Raw genomic sequence first — 16,164 nt, forward strand, 5'->3', positions numbered from 1 at the left:
TCTGAAGGGGTTTGTTAAAGATCACTGATAAGAAATCCAACCACCGTAGAAAATAAAGATGAAAAAGGTGGTGAACATAAAATTTTAAGTGATACTAATATATTAAAAAGTCTTTAGATATATGTGTACTCTCAGGGATGTAAGAAATATTAAAGAAATATTAATATTAAAGAAATATTACTCAACATTTTACTCAGTAAAAGTAAAGGTACAGGTCTGTCCTCTTTTGTTTGGAAGCATATAACAGGCGATGTATAACTAAAATACCATCTAATTTAACAGAATATTCATTGAAACACTTAATTTATTTCATAAAAGCATACAAAAAGAGCAATCAAATATAAATTTAATATTTGGCACTGTAATGCCAACTATAAAATGAATCCTTTTCCTTCATTAGCCTACTTGATTTCATTTTCAATTTTGTACATTCAGACAATGCACTAAACAGACAGCTAATGCATATATGGCTATAAATTATGATGCCACTTTAATACTATTTCTCTTGATTTACTGTATTTATTAAAAATGTAAAAAATAAAAAAAATTGGTAACATTTTATTTTGATGGTCCATTTGAGTATTAGCAGACTGCTTAATATCTGTTGATATGCTCCTTCAACAGACATTAAACTGACTATAAGAAACAGTGTAAGTACATGTTAACCCTAATCCCAACTTAACAGTCTACTTATAATCTAATGAGAATTAGTTGGCATGTAGATGCAATGTAACTTAAATTCAACAAACGGACCATCAAAATAAAGTGTGACCAAATGTTTTATTTATGTTTAATTCTTTTCTGATAACTCGTCCAAACTCCAAATAAAAATATTGTTATTGTAGTCAGAATTAGACAATTTTTGCAGATGTTGTTTTTTAAACCAGGTTTATTTCACATTTTAAGTTAAAACATTGATATTGTGTTATCAAATAAAATGAATATTAACATAGCCTGTTTTGTTATTTTATGCAACAATAATATAATGCAAAGTTGATTCTTACATGTTAAGCATGCACATTTGATAGTTTTTTAACCATATTCAATGTGCAATTGATGCAACGATAAAATGTTAAATGTAAATAATACTTTTTAGTTGAAAAGATGAAGATCAAAAAGCTCTCATTTTGTTCAGAAATGTACTCAAGTAAAAGTTTAAATAGTCAGTTTGAACTGTAATCAAGTTAAAACATTGGTATTGTGTTATCAAACAAAATGAATATTAACATGTCTGAAAATATCAGCCTGTTTTGTTATTTTATGCAACAATAATATTTGCAAAGTTGATTCTTACATGTTAAGCATTTGATTGTTATTTTACCATATTTAATGTGCAAAATTGTAAAGAGCTAAAAGCAGTTTTTTTCAGAAATGTACTCAAGTAAAAGTTTAAATAGTTAGTTTGAACTGCAATCTAATAAAGATTATGATCAGATTTGGTAACAATTTACAATAAGGTTGTATTAGTTAATGTCAGTTAATGCATTTACCAACATGACTAAACAACGAACAATACATTTATGCTGATAGTTTTGATACAAAATTTGTTCATTGTTTATTCGTGTTAACTCACGGTGCATAAACTAATGTTTACAAGCATGCATTTTGTTGTTAATAAAGCACTAGTAAATGTTAAACTATGATAAATAAATGCAATACAAGTACTGTTCATAATTAGTTCATGTTAGTAAATAAATTAACTAATGAAACCTTATTGCAAAGTGTGACCAAGTATATATATATATTTATACATTGTGTTGTATTGGGGTCATTACCTGTAAACTAGTGCTCTGGTCGGAGAAAGGGGAGCTGAAAAATGTTGTCACAATACTCATCACGGTTTCAGTCACGTAGCTTTCTAGTGTCGTGTCAGCATGTTTGCGGTCACTTGTATTGTTGCAGACCTGGATGCAAAACAACCATAGAGAGGAGAATAATTGATAGATTGAGTCATTTGTACAGTCAGAACAAACACTTATTCAAGTCTTTCCTGCACCAAAATAGAAGTCACACCAGTTTCAGATGATCAGAAACCATACATCAAACCCATATAATACCACAAAAATTTAATCACTCCTTTTTGACTTTGAAAAAAAAAAACACAGGCAATCAGCAACATTTAATTGATGTTGGTTTCAAGATAGCGAGCAAGAGATTGGTACTTTTTTGTACTTCACAGCTAAACAAAAAATTGGGGTTGCTAAAAATCCCCGAACGAGCTTTTGTTACCCGGCATATGTCGACCAGAAAGTTTTCAAAGAGCTTCCACATGTGATTGCTGGTGTAAATCTCCTTCATTTCCACCTCTGTGTCCACGTAGCAATGGTTTAGGAAGTTGATGTACGCGATTTTGACCTAAGACAGAATGAAAAGGAGTTTTCAAGAATGAAAACCATGATATTAAACATATTTAGTATGATTTACAAAAGACAGCAATTAAAATATAATTCGGTCTGTCAGTAGTTACATACCAAAAAAAGTAGTCAGGCATATTTAGAATTAGAAACATTTGATATGGGTTTAAGAACGTTGTCGTGCATATCCACAGTACTAATTAATGCCATTTTAAATCTGTATATTTTATCACTACATTTTAAACTACTGGGTTTTACCTATTTTTCGGCAATACATGTTTAATCGTTGAAATAACAATCTATTTTGAAAAATGATCACATAGTAGAAGTACAGGTCAGAATATGTATGTTGTTTCCATTTTTAAATACATTTATTATTTTTAAATACACACAGAATCATGATAAAGCATTATTTCATCATAATTTAGAAATTTGACGTTATTTAAAACCTTAAACAGACACATTATACTTGCATATTTTATTACATATATTATTATTATTATTTTAAATATTCTTTGACCTATTTATTTTTTTAAAAATCAAACAGAATTTCATAACATTGTGGTATTACTTAACCTATGAAGATGACACCATTTAGACCACTGATTCTCATTTATACATCAATTGCACTTTACAAGAAAGTTTTTTAAAATGTGTGTATTTATTTATTTACATGAAGAACTTATTCTTTAAAATTATAAAATGTCTATTTTACATTTAGGGATGCAACGATTAACTGGTTTCACTATTAACCGTGCTTTAATTCATCATGGTTAATTAATCGTAAAGGCTTCTCAACACAGCATTTCTGCTTGGAACAAAACCGCTGCAACTAAACAAAGTTTTGCCAACTGTGCGCTAGTTTCAAGTTTCAAGCTTGTACACCGAGGCTAATGCACACGCACAGTGGATTAACTATTCAATTCAATTCACCTTTATTTGTATAGCGCTTATACAATGTAGATTGTGTCAAAGCAGCTTCACATAAAAGGTCACAGTAAATAGGAACAGTGTAGTTCAGTTTGTAGTGTTTAAGTTCAGTGCAGTTTAGTTCAGTTCAGTGTGGTTTAATAATCACTACTGAGAGTCCAAATACTGAAGAGCAAATCCAACGATGCGCAGCTCTACAGATCCCGAACCATGCAAGCCAGTGGCGACAGCGGAGAGGGAAAAAAAACTTCACTAAAGGCGGAAGTGAAGAAAAAAAACCTTGAGAGAAACCAGGCTCAGTTGGGCACGACCATTTTAATTTCTCAGCTGGCCAAACATCTTGTGTAGAGCTGCAGTATCAGTGGCGGAGGCTGAAAGCTGGCTTCAGCGAAGACTCGTCTGTCTCTGGAGCGTCACAGGAATCAGTCTCATGTTCTCCACTCTTCCATGACCACCACAGTAGCTGCTCAGGATTCGGCCAGGTCCAGGATATAAAAAACCTTGGGATCATCTCGTCGTTGGTCTTGGATCGAATCAGTGACTCTGCATTAACTATGCCTGAAGCTAATACCTAAGGAGCATTCACATACTGCATCTTTTGCACGCAAGTTCACTATTTTCAATGGAGAAGCGCAGCTTTGACTACATTTGTTCTCTTTAAAAGGGAAATAGTTAATATGTAGCTTAGATTTACATTAGACAAATGCTATTTTTTAATACTAAAATAATTTTTTGGTGTTATTTATTGTTCAGACATTTATTTTCAGTGTAAAATTAGTACTTATGTTTAAAAGTCAAAAACATTTTTCATTTATTTTTAAGTCCAAAGAGAAATAGACTGTTGTTTGTTTTCATTATTATTTTGTGCTGTATTATTTGGTTACTGAGCTTCAATAAATAACACTTAAAAATAATTATGTGACTTTCTAAACTAGTAGTTTGTTTTTTCAACATTTTCAACATTTGTTTTTACCTTAATAAGCAAATGTGAAATATACATTTTACAATAACAGAATAAGTTCTTCGTGTAAATAAATAAATATATAAATAAATGCATGTATTTATTTACATTAAGAATTTTATTATTTTAAATTATAAAATGTATATTTTACATTTACTTTTATATTCAGTTAATTATGTATCTTTGTTTACACGATGATAAGCAATTCTTCTTTCAGCAACATTTGATTTTAATCTCAATTTAGGCTAGTGGTGTTCATCCAGGCCACCTAATCAAGCTTTCAAACTTTACATCCCCACTGCAAAGCAAATAACAACCACAGCTGTTTTGCTTTTATGTGAAACAGAATATAAAGCTGTAAAAACAGAATATAACTGGCAAAAAATCTAATTAGGCCATCAACCACCAACCTCAGGGATGCAGTCTTTATGTGTGACCACACGGACAATATCATCCAGCGGCAGCAAAGAGTTGCACTTGATCTCAGTGTAGACGTTTTTGCCCTCGGTGCAGACAGCCAGCAGCTCCACCAGATGGATGTGGTACATGAGAGGGCTGTTTTCATCCATCCGGTCGCGCTCCGAACGCATCATCTGGACCAGTGTCTGGAAGGAGGCCCGGTCATTATAAAACACCAACACATCCTCGCCCGAGTTCACCAGCTGCAGAGACAAATAAAAGATTCAAGGTCAAGGTTCACAGATACAAACAATTAATTTATAATCAACTACTGCAACTAAATAATGATTTTAATTGATGGTTGATTAAGAATGGGCATTATTAATACTACAACCGCCATGCTAACGTACCAATAGATTTTCAAATGTACAGTGTTAAGTTCGTTAACAAAAAATGTTCATTGACTATGAAATAACCAAGAAACTTGACAGGTCTTCTGCACCAGAAACATGACTAAAATTATAAATGCATGCTCTCTGATGTCATAGAACAAACTGACAGAGCAATGCAATATTTTCGACTACGTTTCAGTCAACTACAATGTTAGTCAATGTTAGTATCCAATGATATCCGTGCCATCCCATCCTCAAAAAAATGTTCACCCTTAGACAGTGTCCTAACACATTACACGACAAGATTCCAGCAATAATAATTTGGCTGTCTGCATTAAACGAGACACGACACAACAGAAACATTTAAATACCAGCCATTCCTTTCAATACCACCTCCATTGAAATGGTATTGTAAGGGTTATAATATAATTAATATATATTTACCCTATTTAACATTATTAAAATTAGCTGAATGACAAATGTTGTTGGTTTGCACTGAGTCACAGTTCTGACTTAGCTAATTATTTTGATTTTGATCTGCTTTCAGTAGTATGAAAATAAATGTCACATAAAAAAGTGATCAAAGTCACATTAGTAGCATTTAACATTAAATAAAGCAGATAATCTGAACTAGAAGTAACAATTGCATTAGTAATATATGCTGTTGTTTTGCTGCAACATTGTGGAAATGTACTCTTTCTGAAATAGAAACTTTGCGTGTCGCCATCACAAATGTTTACGACAACATTTGGTTTTTACATAATAAAAATACTTTTTAGAGAACAACACGGTGGCTCAGTGGTTAGCACTGTCGCTTCAGAGAAAGAAGATCACTAGTTTGAGTCCCAGCTGGGTCAGTTGGCATTTCTGTGTAGAGTTTGCATGTTCTCCCCTTGTTGGTGTGTGTTTCCTCCGGGTGTTCCGATTTCCTTCAGTCCAAAAACATGCGCTATAGGTGAATTGAATAAGCAAAATTGTCTGTAGTGTTTGTATGTGAATGAGTGTGTATGGATGTTTCCCAGTACTGGGTTGCAGCTGGAAGGGCATCCACTGTGTAAAACATATGCTGGATAAATTGGCGGTTCATTCCGCTGTGTCGACCCCTGATAAATAAAGGGACTAAGCTGAAGGAAAATGAATGAAAAAATACTTTTTAGTATGTTGCAGGTTGTGTAGTTAGAATACAGTGTATTTTTGCTGACCATATTAACACTGCACAACAGATTTTCAATATCCAAGCTTTCCAGCCATTGACTTGTACAAAAATGTTTTTGCAACCTATTTTTAAAAATTGGTTGGATAACCCTAGATAATTAATTAATTAAAAATTGTGCATTTACACACTGTCATAAAAATGCTGGGTTCCGCACAATCGATTTGTGTTGGGCAACATGGTCAACAGGAAGTTAACCTATTCGTTTTTACAAATTTAAGTGGATTGAACATAAAACAATTAAGTTGTCTCCAAAAAAACATTATGAATCATGTTGTTTCAGCTCATTTTAAATGAGTAGTTAGTAACAACAAGCAAATGTAATTTTTTCTGAGTGCACCTGAAAGCAGGTCATATTTACACCTTATAATATATATATATATATCATATTTATATAATCATATTTATACCTTATAATGCTCTTAATAATATGCTGTTATTATTTGAGCCACTTATGTTTCAGGAATCTATTTCACTAGACAATGTCTCTCACCTACTTAGAGAGTGGTGATCAGTTTTAGTCACAATGGATAAAAGAAGGTGATTTATAGATGCCAAAAAGATTGTATAGACGCTGAAAGCAGCGAGTCATCATGGTGAATCAGATGATGTAAAGATATGTATTCTGGGCTAAGCTCAGCATCCTACTGATGACTAATAATAATAATTGCTTGACTTTAGACATTACTAATAATTAACATTTACAAATAAATACGCAGCAGCACAGTGACGCAGTGGGTAGCAGGATCGTTTCACAGCAAGAAGGTCACTGGTTCAAGCCCTGGCTGGGTCAGTTGACATTTCTGTGTGGAGTTTGCATGTTCTCCTGTGTTGGTTGCTCCGGTCTCCCCCACAGTCCAAAGACATGTGGTATAGGTGAATTGAATAAGCTAAATTGGCCATAGTGTATGTGTGTGAATGCAAGCGAGTATGGGTGTTTCCCAGTATTGGGTTGTGGCTAGAAGGGCATCTGCTGTGTAAAACATTTGGTGAATAAGTTGACGGTTCATGTCGCTGTGGCGACCCCTGATTAATAAAGGGACTAAGCTGAAAAGAAAATGAACAAATGAATGAATAACAAATACGCTACTTATAATAAATGCGCTACTTAAATGAGTACAGCACTCACAGATCTGTTTTTTCAATGTTTTCAATAGGGTGCTTTACAATAATATATTTCTATAATAATATATACATTAGATTAATCAATACTAAAGCCAAAACTGTAACTAATCTAACAAAAACAACTTAAGATCAAAGTCCAAAAACGAATATGTCGGAAGATGATTTTAAATAAAATTTTAATAAACAGGATAAATCAAGAGAAACACAGTATAAGAAAATATAAAATTTAGCTGATATATTTTTTATATGTATTATCTTTCTATTCCTAAAGTTAGGAGACCAAACTCTAATTTTAATAAATATATCTGTTTAATTAAACGGTTTTGCTTAAATGTACCAAAAAATACTAGAGATGTTCAATGAGAAAGGAATGAAAATATTCATTTCCTAAAGGGATCCTTATAATTTACGCTGAGCACTGTATAATGTATATTATTATTACATCTGATCATTAAATTGTTATAATAAATTATTCTTTTTACAATCCCACTAGCCTTTTATTTACAGTAAAACAAAATTGGAGTGACGATGCTTGCATTTTGAGTGCTATTTGTGTCTCATATAGACACATATTGCATTGTTAAAGTTAAAAGTGCACAAAGCCAATCAGCAGCAAAGGGGCGTGTCTAGTAACTACAGCAGATATTAGAAATGGGTGGGGTTTTTAAATAATGAAAACTCACTGTTTAGTACACCTTCATTCATTCATTCATTTTCCTTTGACTTAGTCCCTTATTTATTGGGGCGCCACAACGAAATGAACCGCCAACTACTCCAGCATATGTTTTAAGCAGTGGATACCCTTCATTCCGCAACCCAGTACTGGGAAACTGTCACATTCACACACCCACACACTATGGCCAATTTAGTTCATCCAATTACAGCGCATGTCTTTGGACTTTGAAACCCACGCGAACACAGGGAGAACATGCAAACTAAACTTTTTAGTGCATCTTTAAGGATTAAAATCGAAGTGATGATCAATAATTGGAATTTATGAGAAATTTTATGCTTAGACAAAATGGTCACAATTTATTTTAATGTACAATTCACGCTATTAACAATCCATTAACGAAGACTTTAAACTCAATAAACTACTAATTAGCTGCTTATTAAGAGTTAGTATGTTAGTAGTTGGGTTTAGGTATTGGGTAGGATTAGGAATGTAAAATAAGATCAAAGTTTATAAGCGCCAATAAACAGTTAATAATAGGCAGGTAATAAGCCAGTAGTAAATGGTGTGAATTGTTAAGGTGTTACCATCCCAACAAACAAAGAATAATCTTCCAGCACAAATCAGCCTCTCACCTCGGCCATCACAATGTCCTGGCACTTCTTGATGAATTTGTTCTCTGCCTTGACGATGGTCTGCAGGAACTTCAGGTACTGGACGTGTCGGCCATGGGTCTCGATGCAGTGAACAAAGTGCTGCACGACGCGCTCATTCATCTCACTGCACAGCTGGAAGTTGTTCATGAATATGTGCTGCATGGTGATGGCCTCCAGGATCTGAAGAGCACACACACAGAGTTATTTCTAATTGTAAGCGTAGAGAAAAGTACTGGATTGCATTCAGACTTTCTGAGGTGACTTAATAGTTACTTACAAGTAGACTTTCAAAATAAATATTGTGATGTACACCAATTCAAATGTGACCTAATGATGAACTATATATGAATATGAACACCAAATGATGATCTAAGAGGACTCATGCTAGATGAATATTCATTTTTTGTGATGCATTTATGAATAACAAATGAATAAATAAAGTCTTTTCAGTTTAGTAATATACTATCAATTAATTAATTCAACATCACTGTTAACATTATCAACATCATAATCATCAACATTAACATTATCAACATCATCATCATCATCATCATCATCAATAACATTCACATTAATATTGATATTAACATTAACATTATCATTAATATTATTTCTAATTGATTTAAAAATGTATAAATCTGTAATGATCAAAGTTCAGCCAGTTTGCTTAAAAAAATGTTCACCAAAACAATGTCAATTTTGGCATTTCAACTTCACATATACACTTAAAATACAAAAAAAATAAATAAAATGAAATAAAAAATTAAATAAATAAATAAATAAATAAATAAATATAAATATATATATATATATATACATATATACATATATATATATATATATATATATATATATATATATATATATATATATATATATATATATATATATATATATAAATAAATAAATAAATAAATAAATATATATATATATATATGTATATATATATATATATATATATATGTATATATATGTATATATATATATATATATATATATATATATATATATATATATATATATATATATATATATATATATAATTTATATTTAAATAAAGTAAATCCTGAACATATTACTAGAAAGTATTTATAAGTTTTGACATGATGTCTTCAATATTTGTATCTTGCTATTTTTTTAAACAACTCTTCTGCTTAATGGTTTATATTGTAATATCTTACACTCACACGCATCAAATCTGGTACCCTTATTGAAAATCATCTACCCGGTCATTACTCTTGCAGTGACAAATATCAAAACACACTGTGTATCAATTTGTGTGGGTGGGTCTGCTGGTTTTGATGGTTTACAAAGACCATTTATTTTGTTGTTTAATTACATGAGTATGACTTGGCGTACTCTAGAAATTATTATTATTAATTATACTGAATTATTATTATTAATAATGAATAATAATTATTAAATAAATATTAATAATAATTATTATTGATACTATTATTATTAATATAATGCTGTATTAATGCACAACAGTTTTGCAAGCATGTTTTATAACATTTCATATATATATATATATATATATATATATATATATATATATATATATATTGTGCATGCTGTTTAAGTTCACATACATTGTTTACCCAAAGTGTTTACATGGTCATAATACAGGAAGTAATACAATAAGCATTTATAAAAAGTTTGGGCTAGCTTTTGCAGCTGGACATTGCTTTACAATGCCCTTGATAGGTTAACATTAGCCAGTGGGGGAGTGTCTTTTGCTTCGTCAGGAGTGAATTATTCATGATCATTGTCACTCAGGCATACAGCTGTGCTGACCCAAAATAGACTTTACAAAATATAAATCTTTGTAATGTTTTCTTTGAATGAGAAAACAGAATAATTTTCACATAAATTTTAGGTAAATATTCTAGCCTACAAGACTAGTTACTCAAAAGTCTTTAAAAGTCTTAAAAGTCTCAAAAGTCTATTCAGGCCCATCCAGTGTGGTTTTTTAACCTTATCTCAGTGACATTTTTTTCTCAAAAACCTACAAACCACGCATAATTTCTTTTCCTAAAAAACACAAGCATGCACATCAGTATTTCATTATTGTAGCACAGTTTGTGCTGAATACAAAAAAAAAAAACATGTTGGCTAATACTATGTAATAAGTAACTGAAATAAGCACAAATGTCTGGACATGTCAAAACATCTTAGGGGTCCCAAAATCACCTCAGACCCCAGAGGGTTAAGGTGGTTTACGAGGATATGCATGATGTCCTTATAATTCAAAACGCTTCAAAATCATACTTAATGGGGTCTTTTGATATTTAAAAAAAAAAAAAATCTGTGAGGGTTGGTAAAATTAGGGCCTTAAAACTAGCATTTTTTACAGTATAAAACACATACACCTGTGGAAAGTCCCTGTAGCAACCAAAACCAGTGTGTGTGTGAGAGACATATTTTACCCCTGGGTTGAGGAACAGGTTGATGTGTTTGTGGAGCAGAGCCTGGTTCTGCTGGTTCCCTGCGCAGAAGTTCTGGAGAAACTCATGAGCCAGTTTCATGATCTCTTGCATTCGGACGTCCTCACCCTGCCAAAATGCACATCGTTAACACAGACTTTAGTTTTTGTGTGTGTGTTTTACCAGATCAATATATCTGAAGTAATCAGAATTAAACTCTAAAAACAAAAACACTTTATTTGACTTGGGATGGAAATCATAAGGAATTTCCAGCTGTTAAATCAGAGTATTTCATTAATTGCTCTTAAGACTGTTAAGTGTTTTTATTGACTAAAAAGAAACCACTCTTAAGTGTCAGATTGACTAAGAAATAATTCACTAAAGTCTTTTTCCATGTTTGCAATTCACTTAAGATTCAGCTCTGCACCTTCTCATATGGGATCTGCAGCAGCTCCAGCACCACTGAATGAGCTCCCATGTTCCTCAAGAGCCTCTGCTGCTGTTTCTTACTCTTCTTCCCTGACGGCCCTTCCTGCACACACAGTTTACTAAGACGCAGGAGGATCTGCAGACAGAGACACAAAGAGGAGAAATAAATGAATGAATAAATGAATAAATGAATGAATAAATGAATAAATGACCATAACAATTAATAATAATTCATTAATTAATTCATTCATTCATTCATTCATTCCTGGCCACATCAGCAATTTATGTCTATTTCATGACAGAACCAATATACATAAAACCTTATATATAGCTTCATATTTCAATAAGAGATGATGCACAGATATATAAATATAAATAAATAAATGCAATTCACAACGGGGTGTACTTGCTTATGTTGAGCACTGTACAAATGAGTCAACCTAGAGTGAGCAATCTGAAATAAAATCTGTTCATGCATGTTCTCAAAAATAACATTTTAAAAATGTCTTTTGTGTATATTTGGGTTGATTTCAAACAGGAGCTCAAACACTGTTCGGCATTTCATGTGAAGGTAATTCCTCCAGACGAACACTTCAGCACTGGCTAATTAGATCTACTTTAGAAAAGGAGGCCACATAATTAGCTTTGCCAGTGTTTATGGTGCATGGAAATATAACCGCTGGCTGCTACACAAAGCTAAATGTGCATGCGTGTGAAAGACACTTTACCTCTTTCACGTCTCTGTAATTGTCACTGCCATTTCCGTCCGACTTTTTTTTGTCTGAGCCAGAGTCCCTCTATATAGAAAAGGAATAAACACGAGAGCTTAATAAAGAGTGTGGATGAAGTGTGAATGATGCATTGAATTCAATTAATAAGAGTGTCAAGGTCTCAGAGAAAAGGTGAGAGAAGGTTTAAAATAAAATACATTTTACAAGAACAGAACATAAGACAGCTTACAAAATTCTCAATATATTCATATATTCAAACAATTATATTAAATGAGGTTTCATCCATGTAGTTAATTACATACAATTTTATGAAATATTTTAATATTTATAAACATTATATCATGCAGTATTGTTAGATTTATCTGTTATGTAATTCTTAACAAATGTAAACTAAAGCTCTATTTAAGAAGTTATAAAATGAAATAAAACAAATAATAATAATAATAATAAATAAATAAATAAATTATGTAAAAATGCAAAAAATAAAGTTCATTTGACCTTTCAGAGTTGGTATGATATTTTTTTTGTCCTTGAAAAATGTATAATTTTATTGCATTAATTTGATAATATACTTTATGTTAATAGTGCTGGGTAAAAGATTAATCACATTTTGGCATAATATATGTGTGTTATTATATATAGTTATTATGTATATTAATTATGACTGGTACATACATAAACAAAATGATACAAAATAATTGTTGCGCAGATGTTTAAATGTATATATAATTTGAATCATATAGATATATTTTTAATATCTAATTATAAATAAACATTTTCTCAAAATTATACAAGCATGTATGCATTTATATATACACAATAAACATACACAAAACAGACACATATATTAAGTCACAATAAACTTATTTTAGATGCAATTATCACGATTCATTTTTGCTAAAAAAATTCACTAATACATGTTAGCAAAAACATTTATAAGCTACAAAAAATTTGTAACAAAAAATGTTATTTTCAAATAAATGCTTTTTTTATTGATTGATTTAAGAATCCTGAAAAAAATAATAAAACTGTGAATAAAGAAAAATATACACTTTACACAATATTGTAGTGTGTTGAATTTCATATAATACATTTATATTTGCATACAAAAGCCCGTCTGCTGTAAATAATAAATGCCAGCACCTTCTTTTGTTGTCAGACTCTGCAGGAAGTCCGTCTCCTCCATCCATGCCTTCATCACCCTGACGCTTATAAACCCAGAGCTCAGACTTCTCCACGTTAGATCGCAACTGGTCAAGGTCTGATTTGATCTGCTTGTAATTGTCGACATCTTGACTGGTCACTAAAAGCTGAACCTACATGGGGGATACATTGCATGAAGTTATATACAAAGTCAGAATTATTAGCCCCCTGTATATTTTTTCCCCAAGTTCTGTTTAACGGAGAGAATATTTTTTTTAGCACATTTCTAAACATAACAGTTTTAATAACTCATTTCTAATAACTGATTTCTTTTATCTTTGCCATGATGACAGTACATAATATTTTACAAGACATTTTTAAGACACTAGTATTCAGCTTAAAGCAATATTAATTAATCAGGTTAACTAGGCAATTTAGGGTAGTTAGGCAATACACCAGTTATCACTGTTTTGCATAACAGTTTGTTCTGCAGATAATCGAAAACAAAAATTGCTTAAGTGGGCTAATAATATTGACCTCAAAATTGTTTTAAAAAATAAAAAATGTTTTTATCCTAGCACTTTCTCCAGAAGAAAAAATATTTTCTGAATCGCAGGAGGGCTAATAATTTTGACTTCAACTGTATAATAAAAAAAAGAGTGTATTAAACGGAATGTAACATCAGTGTCGCTGTATGAAATACCTGTTTGAAAGCCATGAGCACTTCTTGTCTCTGGCTGAAGTGTCTGAAAAGCAGATGAAGCGCTCCGGACACAAGCGGTGGATAGTCGTGCATAGTGAGATGAAGCAAAACCCTCAGAAACGTTCTGCCACCGTGGTCATCAAGATCCAGAGGTGTGTTCTCCTCACTAAGAGCAGAAAAAAATTATTACATACAGGGCTTGCATGAGATTATACTGTGACCTCCACTTATTTTGGCTCCCTTGGTAGATATGAGCAAAGAAGGCTGCACCCAAAAATAAACGTTTGCTGTTTGTTCAAACTACTTATCTAAAATGAGCTGAAACAACACAATTTTTTTTTTTGTTGCAACAACTTAATTGTTTCATGTTCAGTCTACTTGAATCTGTAAAAAAAAAGTTCCTTTAGTTTGTTTTTGGATGAGAGTATAGAGGCTTTTTATATGAACCCCTTTTTTGTTAATGTTTGTCAATGATTTTTCTGACCCCAAGACTCGTTTAGTCGAATAGTTTACCCAAAAATGAACATTTTCACTCTGTTGACTCATACTCAAGCGGTTCTAAACTTTAATAAAAAAAAATTCTGTTGAACACAAAACAAGATGTTCTTAAGAAAATGGAAGGAGAGTAAATTATGAAAATGACATGAATTTTAAATTTTTGGGTGAATTTTCCATTTAAATAATATTGTAATTTTTCCAGCTTTAATTCTTGGAGATTTTTTGGCCACTCAGACCATTATGTTTAACACACTTCCTATTCTGAGCTGACTTACAACACTTCTAGTTGACTAAAATGTCTTAATTGCCTTGATGCTGTAAACTTTTTTCTGCTTTCTGATAGATTTTAAAAATAATTCATGTTGCCTTACAGTAATTTGAATAAAATTATCTTTTATAGTCATCTCATTGATTGAATCATATCAAACTGATTAAAAAACTAAGTTTGTATAAATTGACCAGATTAACCTAATAAAATTTAAGTAACAAAAACATCTGATGCCATGATCTTTTGTCGCATTATTTTTTTAGTTACACTGTAAAACCCAACAGTCAACTTTATCAAATGAAATGAGTGTAGTTAACTCAAAATGTACTGAAAGTTAATTCTACTCATTTAAAAAGAGTTTTGAACTCAGTGTTGAAGTAATGAGTTAATTAAATACCTCATTACTTCAACTTAAATGGAGTAAGTTCACAGTACTCGTGTAGATTAGCTTTTAACTCAAATGGTTTGTTGCAATCGGTTTCCTCAAACGGTTTGAGTTGCCTTAACTTAATGGGTTTTACAGTACTCTCCGTTTGAGTTCTCTTCATTTATTGGGTTTTACTGTGCTCAAATTGCTTCATTTACTCAAATGGATTAAGTTCACAGTACTCATTGGGATCAGTTTTTTTCTACTAACTCATTCTTTTAAACTAATCCTTTAGTTTTTTTGGTTAGCTTAACTTTGGGGGATTTACAGTGTATATATTTTCTAGTTTATTCACTTTTATAGTGTAGCAAAACTCATTTACTCAATGTGATGAATGCCTGATTGTGTTTGGCCTGTGCGTTACTTCCTGAAACATCCTAAAGTCAGTAGTTAAACAATCTCCTGTTCCTCATCACCCAGGTGTACAAAAAAATGCAATAAAATAAATGGGAATATACTTCAAAAAATTTTGCTCGCATGACTTCATAGGACTGCCAATATTTGTAGCATAATAATTGTATTGCTTTTTGATAAAACTGCTTTTTGCAACTGTTGTTCTTAGTAAAGCAGAGCTTAATTTTCTATTTTTGTATTTTGAGCAAAAGATTCAAAGGTTAAATAACATATTTATAAAGCTCATATTTACCAATGCTGTTAATATTAGCGGACAGACTTTTTGATTAATTTGAGAAATTTATCTTTACCTTCCACCAAAGATTCCTTCTGCTTGCTCTTCAATATTCTCAAAGTCCAGAGCTGTGAAACAAACAGAAACACTCATATAATCTATGCAGTAACTTAATATACTGTAGGTGACAGTCATAGTCCTCAGATTT

At 31.6% G+C, this 16,164-nt stretch overlaps 1 protein-coding gene across 1 annotated transcript in view; it reads right to left on the reverse strand.

The window, feature by feature from the left end:
• itpr1b (inositol 1,4,5-trisphosphate receptor, type 1b) overlaps positions 1-16,164 on the reverse strand; it is a 269,709-nt gene that overhangs the window by 162,478 nt on the left and 91,067 nt on the right. The window contains exons 26-35 of the mRNA XM_056468320.1: positions 16,033-16,084; positions 14,136-14,301; positions 13,433-13,605; positions 12,287-12,353; positions 11,557-11,694; positions 11,133-11,258; positions 8,683-8,883; positions 4,656-4,907; positions 2,230-2,355; positions 1,776-1,904 (exon numbers count right to left, since the gene is read on the reverse strand). Coding sequence (XP_056324295.1) covers positions 1,776-1,904; positions 2,230-2,355; positions 4,656-4,907; positions 8,683-8,883; positions 11,133-11,258; positions 11,557-11,694; positions 12,287-12,353; positions 13,433-13,605; positions 14,136-14,301; positions 16,033-16,084 — 1,430 coding nt within the window. The remainder of the gene's footprint in view (positions 1-1,775; positions 1,905-2,229; positions 2,356-4,655; positions 4,908-8,682; positions 8,884-11,132; positions 11,259-11,556; positions 11,695-12,286; positions 12,354-13,432; positions 13,606-14,135; positions 14,302-16,032; positions 16,085-16,164) is intronic.

Source organism: Danio aesculapii, chromosome 11, assembly GCF_903798145.1.
Source record: "Danio aesculapii chromosome 11, fDanAes4.1, whole genome shotgun sequence".
In the NCBI taxonomy this organism is placed as follows: domain Eukaryota; kingdom Metazoa; phylum Chordata; class Actinopteri; order Cypriniformes; family Danionidae; genus Danio; species Danio aesculapii.